The 17,291-nt window shown below is 40.0% G+C and overlaps 1 protein-coding gene across 2 annotated transcripts in view; it reads right to left on the reverse strand.

Moving 5' to 3' along the window:
• ythdf3 (YTH N6-methyladenosine RNA binding protein F3) overlaps positions 1 to 16,764 on the reverse strand; it is a 39,020-nt gene extending 22,256 nt beyond the window's left edge. Inside the window, exons 1-3 of one of the 2 annotated variants that reach the window (XM_078540427.1) lie at positions 16,460 to 16,764; positions 16,192 to 16,216; positions 10,776 to 10,855 (exon numbers count right to left, since the gene is read on the reverse strand). In XM_078540427.1, the coding sequence (XP_078396553.1) occupies positions 10,776 to 10,855; positions 16,192 to 16,216; positions 16,460 to 16,483 (129 nt within the window). In that variant the 5' untranslated portion in view covers positions 16,484 to 16,764. The remainder of the gene's footprint in view (positions 1 to 10,775; positions 10,856 to 16,191; positions 16,217 to 16,459) is intronic. The other variant, XM_078540428.1, reaches the window with a different exon arrangement.
• Positions 16,765 to 17,291: the final 527 nt, after the last annotated feature.

The raw sequence follows: 17,291 nt of genomic DNA on the forward strand, positions 1-17,291 counted from the left end.
AGAGTTGAAATCCCTTGCAAGGGAGACGAAGTTTAACAAAATTGAGACACTCAGTGGTCACAGATGTCTGGGTAGGTTGCTGAGAAATCACTGGGATCTGTCTTGGCCGCATCTGCCATTTAATGTGCAGCATGGTGTGTTCATCCAGTTTGCCCAATAATTCAAATTTAGCTCATGTTAATTTTCAATGTTAGAGTACAAGATAGATATTGCAGATTGCTTTACTTTTCTGAATTTGTATAGTAAAGTTTATTTTTTTTTGTTTGTGGCTTTATTCTCCTAGTGGGTAATTGAGATTTCAAACTTTGCCTACTTTAAAAAAAGTTACTGGTCCCAAACTGGACCTTAATATATGGCTAATATAAGTAGAAAAACATTCCAAAAAAGTTACCATCAGCTCCTATGATCAAAGGCAGCTGTAAACCTCCAACTGCCTCCACAGGAACCAAAGTGAAAAGAACCTCATTTTGAATTCGTAAGGTGAAAATGCTTTGCCTGGTATTTGGTTAAGTCTATGGGCAGAATTTTCTGCCTGTTGGGCGGGCAGGCCCGACCCAATCTCCGGCGGGTGGGGAGCCGATCCCCGCCAGCGAAGCGGGCCGCACCGCCATTTTATGTGGGTGGGGCTTAATTGGCCCACCAGCGTGACGTCCGGCGGGAAGCTTTATGCGCTTCCTGTACGAGCTGGAGGGGATTCCCTAAAAGCGAGAGTGCGCTCTTTCGCGCATGCGCACAAAAGAGCGCAAATCTCCCTGAGGCTAAGTGCAGCTTCAGGGAGGTCACTTCCACTTTGAAAGATATTAAAAATAGAAAAAAAATTTACCTAACATGTCCCCATGTGACAATGTCACATGAGATGGGACATGTTCATAATTTACAGAATAACTTTATTAAAATTTTTAAAACCCTGCATGAACCCTCATCCCGCCGCTGGGTGAAGTTTCATGTTTTCTCTATTTGCCACCGGGGCTCCTGGCCTGCCTGCCAACCTTAAGGTTGGATGGGCAGGTCCTTTAATTGTTTAAATGATCCTGTCAATGGCCTCAATTGGCCTTTGACAGGTCGGCAGGCCCGCTGCTGATTTTGCTGCGCCACCACCTTCCTGAAAATTTAAATGGGGCGGGATGACGTCGGGGGTTCCGCCCGATGTCATCCCACGTCGGCGAGCGGGCCCCGCACCCTGCTCACCGATGGCAAAATTCTGCCCCATGGGTTGCTGTTGCCTCAATGGAGATTAGTTTGGGAATTTGTTAAAAGTTATGATAATAGTACTTTGTAGCATTTTATTTGCGCTTTTTGTGTTGTAACTTAATGAAATGTTTCATCTAGTTTCATATAAAACCCCTCGAGAACTGGTGGTCTGATTCCTGAATTTAGAGTTGCATCTCAAACATAACACTTAAAATTATAAGTTATGACAGTTGTTTAAAGTTTCCCTCTGGGCTTTTTAAATAACTTAGTTTTACCAACTGTATCGGTCATAACAATTGGGTATTTACTGAATTCCATGTGTATAAATATTTTAACCTATGTAAATTAATAAAATGTTTCATTTAGTTTAATGTTTGTTATTACTGATGCAGTTGGTAAAGCTGAGTTATTTAAAACTCCCAAAGGGAACCTTAAAATTATAGGTTGTGACATTTGTTTAAAGTGTTATGTTTGAGATGCAACTCTAAATTCAGGATTCAGACCACCAGTTCAAGGTTTTACATTAAATTAAATGAAACATTTTAATTTACATAGGTTAAATATATACACACATGGCTACAAATACTATCATAACTTTAAACAAATTCCCAAACTAATCTCCACTAAGGCAACTGCAACCCATAGACTTAACCAAACACCAGGAAAAGCATTTTCACCTTATGAATTCAAAATGGGGTTCTTTTCACTTTGGTTCCTGAATTGGTGTTTACTGAAGCAAAAAAGTATTATTTATTTTCCAACAAGCATGTGAATGATTTTGAATGTTTGTGTCTGTCACAGTAAGTAAATTTATGCATATGCACATAGTAAATGACAATGCAGTTAAAAGTGTGCAATTAATTAAACCTTCAATTGTTATACTGCACTACCAAATTTTGAGCAATAGCAACTTGCATTTATTTAGTGCCTTTAATGTTGGAAAACATCCCAAGACAATTCCAGAAGTGTAATCAGACAGAAAGTGAGATTGAGTCAAAGCAGGATATTGGTTGGGAGTGGACAATAGATGGGCTTAGGAAAGAAATTCCAGACCATACAGTCTAGATGGCTGCAAGCATAGCACAAATGAAACGGTGAAAGGAGTGGGAGAGATATCTGATGCAAAGGGTTCTCAAAGGATTGCAAGGCTGTAGTAGAATACAGAAAGAGAAAGGGTCATGCCCATGAAAGCATTTCAACAACAGAATGAGAATTTTAAATTTGAGGTGTTCGTGGACCAGGTGCCAACGTAGGTCAATGAGCATAGACGTGATGCATGAGCAGTACTTGGTGTGGGCTTGAAACTTATAGCAGCATTTCAGATAAGCTTAAGTTTATGGGGGTAGGAGGATAGTGACCCAGGAGAGCATTTGAATAGTCAAGTCCGGAGGTTCAAAAGCATAGATTAGGGTTTCCGCAGCAGGCGGATTGAGACAGTACAGGGGCAGGCAATGCCACAGAGGTGAAAGTAGGCTGTGTGATGGATGTTGAGATGCTGGAAATCTGAAATAAAAACAAATGCTGAAACACCCAACAGGTCAGGCAGTATCTGTAGAGAGGGGACCTGAAACATTAACCCTACCTTCCCTCCGCAGATGCTGCCTGAGACCAACTTGTGTTTCCAGCATCTTCTACACCAATATTCACATGAAAGCCTTTTATATATAGAAGGCCAGATTTCATTTGACATACCGTTTATTAGAAAAAAGGTCTTGGACCTCAGCAAATTTAAGAAGCATAATGACATATTATTCCTACTGAACACCAGCAATCTTAATTTACAAGATTTTCTCATCATACCCTGCAAATTTCTCTCATTTCCAGTGAGTCACATTGGAAAAATGTAATATTTTTCTCAAAGGGGTACACAAAGTCTCTTTTCTAAAACAAGAACGTTCATTCTTCCAGTGACCTAACTTTGACAATAATCTGCATTAGATTCAAAATGCCATCTTTAATTCTCCCAAATTTCACTGTTACTGGTTGATATCAAAGACACAGCTGAGCTACTGTAAAAATATTTACTATATTTAAATTTCCATTATTCTAACTTTTAAATTGCTTGACTTTTCCCAATCATGTATATTTGGATTAATCACTTAACTTGTTATAAAGAATACACAAAACTGCCACTAAACACTTTGCTTTGAGTGTGCAATGTCCTTTCCGTCCCCATTGTGTTCAGTGATCTTAGTTGAAAGTAGACGTGTGAACATTAAGAGGTCAAGATCAGGCTTGCCTTTGATCTCCCTCAACCAGCAATCAGCTACACTACCAATTCCCACTGTTAAGGGTCATGCAGGAATAACCTTCGGTGTGGAGGATATAGCATCTGTGGAATGGCATCCCAGAGGACAATCATTGCCTTCTGTAGAGAACAAAATAGACAAAAGGAAAAAAAAAAATCATGTCTTTCTTGGAAATTCTCGCTCCCCAAAGAATTGATTTTCATAGAAAATAGTTTCACGGGTGCCCATCATCTTTCAGTGTTTCCCTTGAGTGGCCATTACTCATCAGAGTATCAAATCAATCACTCATATTTAGGGTTAGCATCTGTGGTTGGGCGTGTGCCTGGAGGTTGTGTGTCATATCACAATTAACCAGATGATGGTCCGTCAGTAAATCTGTAGTTGTGTGCACAGAATCCATACCCTGGAAATTGCATGTGTGGCCCAAGGACCTATAGTCCTGAACTGGATAAAATAGCCATTTGATTTCAATCAGTACACCTGAGACGTTTTCAGATAAGATTATTGAACCACTGATTTTTTAAAAAAGTGATATTTTATGCTTGTATATTTAGTGTTAATCATTTATACTGAAAGTCAACATTAGAATTAAAGTTAGAACAGCGTTTGAAAAAGGCAAGTCTCAAAAATTATTTCCACAATAATATTTTAAAATGTGGTTCTGACTTTTATTGAAGTAATAGTGCAACCCGCTAATCATATAGATACATTAGGCTATGCCCATAAACCATCTGAAATTCCTCTTAATTGGATTAAGTGTGTTATGGAAAAAAGTCCTTTGACATGTTGATTTACTTTGAGCAATTCTGAAGTGGATCATCTCAATTGACCAATTTGCTTTGAAATATTCCTATGTGCTATTTTTCTCCATGCAGTGCAGACCAGCAAATGCAATTTACTTCCCTTACCTGTTCTTTCTTAGTCTGCTGCACACACCAGGGGCAGAAGCAACCTGCAAAGCTCGAGTACCCACCTGCCACCATGGTCAGAGTCGGGAATTCCCTTTGACTGGGCAGCACAAGCGATCCCATAAGCGCGAGCCAGGCGCCTTCGCTTTGAAAAGGCCAACGGTGACTCGCTCCTTCATTTCAAATAAAGGGCAGAGCAGGACCTCACGGAATATGCAGAGACACCACAAGCAGGGACAAAGTAGTCTGGAAAAGAAAGTCCAAATCCCAAAGTTCGAACTCTACTTCCCTATGATTTTTCTCCTGGATTATTTGCAGCAGTATCCTGGAGATAATTCACAATTGCTGGAGACTCTCAGCCAATTCTGGAAGGTTGGGAGCCTTACTTATACTACAGCCAAGCCAATCTAGCCCAGCACCTGCATATACACACACTTCCGGCATGAATTGTTGGATAGGAATTAACAGTGGGAACCACCATCAAATCCAACACCAATCACAGCTAATATTGGCTAACCCAGGAGATTGAGGACTTAATCTAATCCCTACAGCAAAGCTACTCATTAGATCAAGGCTGTTAATCTCAAAATCCTATTTTACTTATGCTCGTAATGTTAAAATGAAAATACAGAATAAAAAATCAATACAACACTGTCCTTCAAATATCAATGCACAGCAAAATTTGATTTATATAGATGTTTGTTCTCAGGTGTGGAGCATGCAGGATTTTGATCTAGTGATGAAGGAATAGCATTATGGTTCGAAGTAGAGATGGCATGTGGAGGTGATAGTATTTTTATGACAAAGCTGCTTTTATCATTCCTGAATGGTGCCGTTCACAGAGCAAGGAGCTGTTGTTGAAATAACACCAGCAAATTACTGTACTGCATATTGTTGATAGCACATACTGCAGCCACAATGGGTCGCAGATGTAGGGGACGGATATTGATTATAGTGGCAGAGGCACCAAACAAGTTGTCTGCTCTTAAATAATGTTGGTGAGTTTGAGTGTTATGGCTGCCTCCATATAAGCAGCTGGTGAACATTCCATCATTCTCCTGAATTCAGCCCCGTAAATGGTCATTTGCCTTTGGGAGATCAGGAAGCAAACAACCTAGCCTGTAACATCTAGCTTCAGTCTTGCACTGTACGGCTGCTTCCATTAAGCTTCTGGCCAATGGTGGTCCTCAGGATGTTTTGGTGGGGGACTCAGCAATTACGGTACTGTTAAAAGGTCAGGATAATGAGTTTGGGCCTTCTATTTGCAGAGATGCTCACAGGCTGGCACTTATGCAGTGCAAATGCTACATGCCACACGTCAGCTCAAGCCTGGCTTTATCCAGGTCCTGCTAGTTGATCTCTTGTATCATAGATCTGGGCCTGCAGGTCAGGTCCAGCAACCAGGGCCACCTTCTTGTGCATCAGATCAGGTTCCAGCTACTGGTTGGTTCCCACTGTCTCAGCAATGGCATTGTCGTCTATGCCATACTCAGTTAAAAGCTGTTTGGCGTTGAGGGCAGTTGCCCTCATTTCTCCTCAGGCATACAACTGATGTCCACATCTGAATCTAGATTAAGATGATATCCAGAGCTTCGTGGCTCTAGCAAAACCCAAACTGGGCATGTGGGAGCAGATTATTGGTTTTGCCTGACAGCACTGTTGATGACTTCTTCCATCATTTTACTGATGATTGGGAGGAGGCAGATAAGACAATAATTACAACAGTTTATATATAGTGCTTTTAACATAATAAAACATCCCAAGGCATTTACAGCAGAGTTATGGAACAAAACGTGACACCAAGCCACATAAAGGAGATATTAAGGCAAGTTTTAAGGTGTGTTTCAAGAGAAGGAAAGAGAGGCCGAGATGTTTAGAGAGGGAATTAAAGAGCTTAGAGCCTCAGCAGCTGAAGATACAACCCAACAATGGCAGAGTGATTATAATCAGGTATGCTCAAGGGGGCCGGAATTGGAGGAGCTCAGCTATCTCAGAGGGTTTTAAGGCTAGAGATGATTACAAAAATAGGGATGGGCACGGTTATAGGGGGATTTGAAAACAAGGATGAAAATTTTAAAATCGAGATGTTGCTTAACCAGGAGCCAATGTAGAACAGCAAGCACAGGAGTGATGGTGAACAAGATCTGGTGCAAGTTAAGACATGGGCCAGGATTTTTAGGACAGCAGAGTCTCCTTTCCTGTTATCCGAGCAATCGGCGGCAAACACATGCCCGCCGATACTGCCTGTCCAACAGCCATTTAACGCTCCAAAGAACGCTAATTGGCTGGAGGAGGGACTTCAGCCGCTCATTCAGGAGGGAGCCCTGCCTCACAGAGCTGCCAGCTAATCTGATTGGCCAACAGCTCTCTAGCCCCAGAATTGCCAGAAGCTGCAGTGGGCAGAACTGAGACTACAAGCAGTTCCCAGAGTCTAAGTCCCAGGGGTACAGGACCAGGTGAGTGTGGGGATCTCAGGGCAGGGTGGGGAAGTGAGGTCCAGGGGGTGTGGGGTGTTGGAGGAGAGGTTGGGTGGCGGGGGTGTGTGGGAAGCACCTGCAGACTTTTTGGAGGGGTGCCCAATGTTAAAGAAGACTGCTGCTGGGGCTTCCCCACTGCCCCTGAACGCCTCCTGCCAGCCTGCAAATTGTGGATGGGCAGGAAACAGCACTTAAATGGTCAATAATTGGCCATTTAAAGGCCTCAATTGGGGAAAGGGCAGATGGGTTGGCTGGCCTAGGCCTTGCCTGTCCTAAGTAAAATTGCGGAGTGGTCGGGGCAGGCAGCAGTCCAGTGGGGAGGCCATCTGAAAAATTTTACCACCACCCACACCTACAAACCCACCAGCGAGGAAGTGCAAAATTCTGCCAATGGCATCAGTTTTGGATGAACAAACTTAGGAGGATAAAGTGTGGAAAGCTGGCCAGGAGTGCATTAGAATGTTCAAGTCAAGAGGTAACAAAGGCATGAGAAGGAGTTTCAGCAGCAGATGAGGCAAGGGTGGAGTCAGGCAAGGTAAAATTAGGAGCTATTAGTGATGCTGTGGTAATGTGGTCAGAAGTTCATCTCAGGGTTAAATATGACACTATCAGTCTCAGACCAGGAAGAGGGATGAAGTCTGTGGCTAGGGATTGGAGTTGGTGGTGGGAAGCAAATCAAGAGTTTCGATCTTTCCAATATTTAAGTTGAGGGAAATTTCTGCTCATTCCATGTTGACAGTCTTGACATGCAGTCTGACAAGTTAGGGGTAGTGGCAAAGTCATAAGAAGTGATGGCGAGATATTGCTGGTGTCCTCAGTGTATATGTGGAAACTGATGCTGTATTTTCAGATGATGTTGCTACAGGGCAACGTGTAGATGAAAAATGGGGGCGGGGTGGAAAGAGGGTGCCAAGGGTAGATCCTTGGAGGACACTAGAGGTAATTGCAGAAGCAGGAAGGGAAGTGCTTCAGTTGGTTCTCTGGTTACCACTGGATAGATAAGAATAGGAACAGGAAAGTGCAGTCCCACCCAGCTGAATTGTGGTGGAGAGGCATTGGTGAAGAATGACATGGTCAACAACATCAAAGGTTGCAGACAGGTTGAGAAGGATAGTCTATTATTGTCACAGTCAGACAAGACATCATGTGACTTTAACAGCTGTTTCACTACTGTGGCAGGGCAGAATCCTAAGTAAAGGGATTCAAACATTGTTCTGGGAAAGATGGACATATTTGGGAAGCGACATCATGTCCAAGTACTTGAGAAGAAAGGGAGGTTGGAGACTGTTTGTGAAGATGGAGGGGTCAAAAGCTGGCATTTTGAGGGTGGGAGGTGGTGGGGAGGAGGGATGAGGGCGATGGCATCAGAAATGAAAGGGAGGGCCAGTATCTGTGGTTAGAGAACCAGTAGCGATATCAATTAATATGGGAGTTAGGTGGTCAGGAGTTTAGTGGCAATGGGGTCAAGGGGCCAGAAGGTGGGTCTTATGGACATGATGAGCTCAGATTGCATTTGTTTTACTTCTTGGTCAAAAGGACATAACTGGGATATTTTTACATTGTCAGGTAGATGCCAGGTGTTATAACTGTACTGTAATATCGTAGCTAGGCAACCAGCTAGTTCAGTTGCACAAGTTGTCAGTGCTACAACTTGGATGGATCTACAACTTTTGATGTGTCCAATGTACTGAGCTGAAATGTGGAGTGATGCAAATTGGTTTGCAGGGTGGAGGGAGGGACATGGTGGGAAAAGTGTATATCTTTCCAACTTTACACCTAACTGCCGCACCTGACCCAATTCCAGACAGTACTTAAAACTGAAAGTTTCCTACTCCCAGTACCAATATGATTCATCTTGATCCTTAAATAGTTACAATCTCATCTTTCACACTCACCAATATAGAGCATTAAACATCCAGAAATAAATCAGCCAAACCAATAAGTGTGCATGAATGTGAGCACATGCAGACAGAGCCAGGGAAGAAGCAATAAACTTGCGTTTATATTATATCTTACAGGAGTCTCCCAAGATACTTTATAACTAACTCCACTTTAATGAATGACAAAATTATCAGCAAATGTTGAGCCAATTTAGGTAAAAATTCCCACATACAGCAACTGAGATGACTAGTTTTTTTTTTGAGGAAAAAACATAAGCTAGGATGCCAGAATTGTTACTGCATAACATTGCTATAAAATCTTTTACAATCTGAATTAGAGACAGTGACTAATTTTAACAGATCAACACTTGAGCTTCATTTCCATGCAGTATTAAGTTATGCAGTGCCCATAATGGGCCTTGAACCAGCAACCTTCTGAAAAAGAGTGTGCCTGTTATTAATTCCTTATAGGCAACCCCTCAGCCATTTGAGCGTTGTCAACTCAGTTTATGACAGTTCAGAACATTCTATACCCATAACCCCTTTAATGATTCGACATTAACCAGGAAATACACCCATAATCCATTGGCAAATGTCATTAGATAGCACAGTCTGAGCTGCGCCGAATGCACTGATTTATCACTTTACCCAAATTCTCTTATATGCATCAGAGCTGTTGGTGTATTGAGTATCGCAAATTCTAACACTATACTGCTTTTTTTAGATTTGTATACTCAAGGTTTGGATTGTTTTTAAGCTTGAGTGCAGAACTTTAGCATATAGTCTGATTGAACTTCAGTGCCATACAGAGGAAATTCTGCATTGTCAGAGGTGTTATCTCTTGGATACATTATAAGCGTACCCCATCTGCAGATTGGATGGACGTAAAAATCCCATGTCTCTCAGAGGAGGAGCACGACAACTCTTCACCATAAACAAATTAACGGACCATTTATCTCTGTTTATAGGGCCTTGCTAAATGTAAATTAGCTGCCTTAACTGATATATTGGGGACTGTAAAAATAATTCATTGGAATATGAAGTAAAGTGCTTTCACATCATCAGATTGCCCCAGAAGTGCTATATAAATGCAAATGGTTCCTTTAAGCTATTAATAGAATATGAAATAAATATTCAAAAATAAACCAAGTTGCTCTCAGCTGAGATTTTGAGGCACAGAATCCATTTTTTTCAGGTCAGTCTTTGCCCCAGTTCCTCTTCTCCCTCCTGAACTGTGGTTCACTGCCTGCTATCCAGCATCTCACCAAGACCTTTCATCTTTAGAGCGCCAACAAGAATTTATTGGCTGAAAATTGCCATTTGTGCTTTGGATTTGCTTTCTTTTGATCTATTCTCAAATGCACAAGTATTAACTTGCCGAACGTCTTAGTGCTGAAGTGATTTAATTGCCAGTTATAACAAGTAAAATACTATGCTAACCTTAGAGAACTGTTGCCTCCAATAGCCCAATTTCAACAGCAGCATTGAAAGAAAGGAGGTTGTGCAGACACAACTTTAAGATACCATGTAGGCAGCAGAGTTTATGCAACAGTGTTTAATACTGCTACCAGCTGCAGCTCCCACTGGCCACTAACCACACTGGTTTCGGACAAGCATTGTACCTAGCATAACCGTTTCCACGTTGCTTGCCTTAAATGATCAAAAGTCACTACTGCAACTTTCATACAACTTGTTTTGTGTCACGAAAGATACTTTCCTATGTAAACTTTCCAATTCTGCATGAAGCATGCTGCACTTGACAAACTGATCAGAAAATAAGGCAAAACCTTGCAGAATAAGCAGGCTTTATGCCTTGTCCTTACAGTAAATAAAATACAGATTTCCATTACTATTCACTACATAAAGTATAAGAACCATTTCTTGCAAAAAAAAGCTTTAGCGCTCTGCATTTAGTAATGTTATTTTACATTAATAGGTTTGAATTACCAAAGTCTAATTAAAAATCATGGAAATAAAATCCTTCCATTGTGTATACATTTCAGATTGGAGAAAATGTATACAATGCCAGTCAATGCTCAGTTAAGATTTTGAAGATTAAAAGTTACCTACTTGATTCGTTTGGCTGGTTAAATAAGATTCAAAATCATCATCATTCACTGTGTCTTTTTGATGCATCGAACCGTTCTGAACTGTAATTAAAAACATTCCATTAGAAAATGCTTTTTAAACAATAGTGACCTTTGAAAATCCAACTTAAAGTTCATTTTATATCGGACAGTGTAACAGGATACACCAGAGTCAGTGGTGAAAAGGACAGGTGGCTCATGAAATGTCAATGAATTTATAAACAAGCAGTTTCAAAACGTACTGCATGAACATATATATACTCTGAACTAGAACATTATGTAGTCTGTAAGCTGCAGACTGTCTTTTAAAAAAAGTTGCAATATTCAAAAGGTGATTTCAGATGATTTAGCAGGACTATAATATGGATTCAAAGAATACCTAGGATAATTACATGACAACAATCTTATCAATGATTACCTATCATATCAAAGCAGAAGATGGAATCTTGAATGATTAATAATCCAACATTTAAACTATCACCCTTTCAAAAATGGCAAACAGGAAGCCTACCCTGAAAAACAACACTAAATTGGAGTTTTACAATGGCATAAGCATTGTACTATGTGATGCACAATATATTATTCTGCTGGTTAAGGTTCGCAAGGTTAAGGCCAAAATATGTCTAACTACACAAGTAAACACAGCCTGAGGTCGGATTTTAATTATTTGTTCAGTGAACAGTGTGGACTGGAATGTGTGACTCTGAAAAAGTTAGCATTTTAAGCTTGTTTGCAACATACAAACTGCAGTATATTTATCAGTATAAAAATCCTGTCTTTTATAAAATGTGGTAGTCAATGTATTATTCTGCTATAGTCGTGGTGTGTCACTTTTGGGATAACAAAGTCTAATTGTTAAATAAACACAAATTTGTGTCTCAAAGTGGGTAAGAACATGGCAGATGAAATACAATGTGGCAAACTGTGAAGTTATCCACTTATGTCGGAAGAATTAAAAACATTTTTGAATGGTGAGAGAACTGAGGAAATGATTCAGAGGAATCTGGGTATCCTTGTATATGAATCACAAAGTTAACATGCAGATACAGTAAACAATTAGGAAGGCAAATGGAATGTTAGCTTTTGTTACAAAGGTAATTTAAGAGTAAAAGAAGTGCTATGACAATTATACAGGGCACTGGTGAGGCCACACTTGGAGTACCGTGTATAGTTTTGGTCTCTTTGCTCGTCATAAAAAGAGTGCAATGAAGGGTCATTAGACTGGTTCCCGAGAGGAGGGGATTGTCTTATGAGGAGAGTTTGAGTAGACGAGGTCTACAGTGCCAGGAGTTTAGAAGATTGAGAAGTGATGTCCTTGAAATATAAAATTCTTGAGGGGGGCGGGGGGGGTTGGCAGGGTGGAATCTGAGAAAATGATTCCCTTGGTTGGGGAATATAGTACACAGGATCACAGTCTCAGAATAAGAGGTCAGTCATTTAGCACTGAGATGAGGAGAAATTTCTTCACTTAAAGAATTGTGAACCTTAGTAATTATCTACCCCAGAGAGTGTTACTGATGCTCAATTGTTGAATATATTCAAGACAGAGATCGATAAATGTTTTGGTAATATGGGAATTGAGGGATGAGGATAGAGCAAGAAGGTAGAGTTGAGATAGAAAATTTTGATGAATGGCGGTGTCAGTCTGAAGGGCCAAATGGCCGACTTCCAGCTGTTGTTTAGACAGGTAATTTTGCAAATTGCAAAAGTGGTGATCAATTTCAACTACAGGTCACAAGTTCCCAGCATTAATTAGCATTTTTTTAAAAAAAGATTGCTTATTCATTCATAAATGTGATGGATCCATATACTGTTACATTGTTTTTATTAAAAATTAAAGAGTCCCCCATTGCAATGCTAATTGAAAGTCAAATAATTTGCTAAAAGGACAGGAATATTATAAAAGACAAGTCATTATTTAACTATAGGTGTGCTTACAAAGGCTATGTAAGTAATCATTGGGTGAGTTCATACACTGGTCAATTTAGAGCCGGATACAATCTGCACTTTAAATGACTGTGGTTATTCTTTTCTTACTTCATGTGGCACAGAAATTTGCACTGGAGAGTATGACACTTAAAGATGACAGACAGGAAGTGTCTGCACATGTTGAGTTTTACATTCCTAACAATCTTGCTTACGGTAAATCATAAAAATATGCTTTATAAAGATAAAAGCATATTGCATTATCGTTCTAGTAATGTGTAAATGCTTATCTAGGAGGATCCAAAATGGAATCACAATTTAAAAATGGATTGGTTCAGAGATCAATTAAGGAGCTGCTATTGATACTATAGTTCATGCAGATGTCAATTAAGAAGCTGCAGCCATTTGAGTTTCAGAGAGTTGCTTTATTTCTACATATTTCTCTTTGAAGTAGCACACAAATTTTTGAGTGAAAGGCTCAAAGTATTACAGCCAGGAGATGTGAACTAGAACAGTGTTATCCAATACATTAGCCACTAGCCATTTGTTCCTAATTGTATTTCTAATCTATCAGTAATTTTAAAAAAAAAGCAATAGATTCCATTTCAGGGCATACAATCTCAATATTTATGTTTGCATGGCATATATATACTTCAACATTTTTTTGGATTTGTTGGCAAATGATAAGACAAAAACTGTACGCAAATGTTTTGTTTGATTATTGAGTACTTGCTTGGTTACTGAATGGCAGAAGTATGTTAAGTAAACAGGTACATGTGAAGTACGCTCAAACAATGCAGATCAAAAGTATGTAAGGTGCTTTCTACTAAAATTAGTGCATGTGGTTAAAACATACCTGTACCCAGTCAGCAATTTCACACTGGCCAACACTGCACAAGACATACTATTTCCATATTATACTTATAGGCAGACAGTTGATATCCATTTTGCTAGACAAAGGATTAATTCTGTTTTTGATCAGTTGTGTACATATCAACTATCAATGCAGTTAAGGTCTCAGAGGAGGGACAATTAATGCAATTACAATTATAATAAGAAATTTGCAGTTGATGACTAGGCAATCCAATGTTCAGTTTTTGGCAATTAAGAATGCAGAGCTTAACTGTTTTCTCAGAAGACTATTATTTTCCTTTCTGCAACACATATTTTCCACCAGTAAACAAGAATAGATTGCCTGAGCTGCAGATCTTGCTTCCGCTATATCAGACAAAATAGCCATATGGTGCGTCAAACGACGTCACCTCCCCTCCACTCCAGCAGTCAAACATATTACTTCCACATGGAGTTCATATGGTGGCAAATTTAAGAACCTTTAAAACTGGCATTTAAAGCTTTCAGGCCTTTTCTACAGCTGGAAATCAGACTGTTAAATTTTCATCCAAATAACAACAGATCAACCACTTGAGATCCCATCAGCAGTAAAGAATACACATTACAATTAGCCAGGTTCAGCCTATATGCACAAACAGGAAATGAAGTCAGGGTTTGGTACATTTTTATACGCATAACTTGTTTTATTGCACAAAGCGGGCACACAGTCAGAGCACTGGATTTATGCTATTGCACAAAGTGGGCACACAGTCAGAGCACTGGGTTTATGCTATTGTACAAAGTGGGCATACAGTCAGAGCACTGGGTTTATGCTATTGCATAAAGTGGGCACACAGTCAGAGCATTGGATTTATGCTACTGCACCAAGTGGGCACACGGTCAAAGCGCTGGATTTATGCTATTGCACAAAGTGGGCACACAGTTAAAGCACTGGATTTAAGCTATTGCACAAAGTGGGCACATAGTTAAAGCACTGGATTTATGTTATTGCACAACGTGGGCACAGTGAGGGCAATGGATTTTCCTACAGATATTACAAACATTTTACAATTCTAAAATAATTCCATTGCGGACTCATTCTCAGTTGCAAGCAGAATGGCTCAGATTTTTCTGTCAAAGTGAGGCTAATGGTGCTCGTGGTTATTTATGCACAAATGGCACAGCAACTTTAGACGAAGGCAGATGCGCAATTAGACTTGATTATCCAAAAGCCGATGTATGACTTGTGCCAGGCCATTTTGCAAAAATACATCTTGCCATCTGCCTCACCATTAAATGATGCAAAATGTTGTACTTGCACATTAGATACAAACTAAGCTTGCCGCATGAATCCACAATAAGTGTAGAATCTTATTTCTTCAGGTTTTAATTGTTGCTGGAGACTTGAAAATGTAAAATGTAATTTATTTAATTTTTCCTGTCTCTTGTGTTGCCTTTCTCTCAATCCAACTTTTCTTTTCTCTATTTCTCTTTCTGTATCTGATTTGCCAAAGAATTCACTCATTCTAATTTAATGGCTGAAAACAATCAATTTCACAAAACTTCAATCTGATTGGTTATAGGGCTATAGTTGCTTGTCCTGTTTATTCAGGTGCCATTTCCCTTGCTGTGCCATTCTCAGAAAGTGGCCAGGCAAAAAATTAAAAACTTACACATGCAAGAACAGGGCTAAGGACAGATGCCATTGGATGCCCTGTCACAACAAATTATGGTCAATGTCAAGGAATGTCAGTGATCAAGGGAAATAATAACTACTATTGCAAATTTCGTACAGCCCAATATAGTGTAACCAAGAATTGAAGCTCGGTCAGCATTTTTAAGACTTGAAACCATTTTGTTAGTCTTCGGGTTGTCAGTATTTCAATCAAATGATTTATAAATTGAATACCTAAAATTTCATTATTCTATGTGCTTGCATATAAACACAAAAGGTTTGGCCATACTTTTTAAACTTGGCTTGGTGCCTCAAAGATATAATACTGTAAAAGTATCTAAATTTATCAAGCAGCTCAAATGAAAATTTGTTCAAATCGATAAATTTTGTATGTTTAAATCAAATAAACATTATACTGCTTTCAGAAACAATCATCAAGGCCTCAGGCTTCTCTTATTTGCGCATTATGCCAAATCAATATTAAAAGAGGAATCAATAGTTATATGTATTTTACAATTTCACTCAGGCTTTGAAACAAGGAAAAACAAAACTTAAAAATAATTAGAAGTGAAGACTTAAGTGCAAACAAATGAAATTATAGTAAAGCATCATGAACTGCATCCTGAATGGTTTTGTTACTAGGTTCATATATATATTTAAAACTCAAGATAAGTGAAAACTTGGTTAAGTAAAACGTGGAAGCTCATTTGCCCTGTAGGGCAAATTGTCCCAAAATTTAGAAATCATATCCTGCAGTATGAATACTAAAGTGTCCTTAAGTTTGACAGAAGTATCGAAAACATTAAAAAGTTTTCAAAGTTTGATTTAATTAGTTCAGAAATAAAAGGTTTTGATGTTAGGAGAATCAAGTTAAGCGCGCTCTAGCAAAGCAAACAAAAAGATACAAAAAAAGTCAAAGCACTCAGTCTGTATGAAATCAAACAGATTGAGTAACAGACCAACTCACCTTTACTTCCCTGGCCTTTCGGTCTCTGATGTAGTATCGTGTTTAATAGAAAGCAAAAATACAAAAGAAAAGGAAACAAAAAACACACAAAAAGAAGAAAACACCCGTCAGTACCTTATGGAAATTCGGAATTAAATATTAACAAGTTTTTTTTAAATACACCTTGTTATAACATTGCAAACGACAGGAAACGTCAGAGAGGAGTCATGGCCTGCGAGGCGGTGGCCGGACTCAGCACTCACTCTCCAGCTGCCAGTCAGTCTATTACCTGATCCACGCTGGTAGCAGACATTCTTCATTAAAGAGCAGCAACGGCGGCGGCGGCAGGGGCTCGGCCTCCGGCTCGGCCGACTCCTGTTTAAACCGCACTCCAAGCAGCGGCCTGAGGCAATGCCGGTAAATCCCAGGAAGAGGAGGAGGATGGCGCCGCTGTTTGTCTGTCGGCAGCTTTCCAGTGGCCTATGTATTTGCTGAGGCGGCAGCGGGTGTACGTGTCTGTAAAGGTGCGATAATTATCTCTCTCATACACAATGGCGGAGACCTCCAGCACTCACTTCCGTTCGCAGCCTCTGACCTTCCGGCACCTGACGTCATTGCGTGAAGGACAACTGAAGAAAAGAGGAAGAAATTGGAAGAGAGAGGCGAAGCCAGGTGCAATACAGTCCTCCAGGCCAGAGGGCGCCAGCACCTGGAGGACATCTCCAACTCCAAAAATTACAAAGCGCTGGTCTACTGAGTCCCAAACACTGCCATCTACTGGAAAACAAGCGCTGTAACACGAAGACTGAATGATTATCGCTGCAACACACCGCATTTGCGCATGCGCAACCTGATGGAGGTGCGGGTACCGGAGATAGCCATTAGGAAAAGAAACAGAGTTAACGCTTAAGTCAGTGACGTTGCGTCAGAGCTAGAAAAAAAATAGAGGTGTAATAGAATTGAAATGAGTACCAAGGTAAAGATAAGGGAAAATAACTAAAGGAAAGGTCTATGTTAAGGGGAAGGCACATGAGATTAAATGACAAAAAAGGATGCGCCCTTAAGGCAAAAAGGAGATGGTAATTGGACAAGAAACAACAGGTGGGTCCAGGGGAGGTGTG

This window comes from Cetorhinus maximus, chromosome 4, assembly GCF_964194155.1.
Source record: "Cetorhinus maximus chromosome 4, sCetMax3.hap1.1, whole genome shotgun sequence".
Lineage (NCBI taxonomy): Eukaryota > Metazoa > Chordata > Chondrichthyes > Lamniformes > Cetorhinidae > Cetorhinus > Cetorhinus maximus.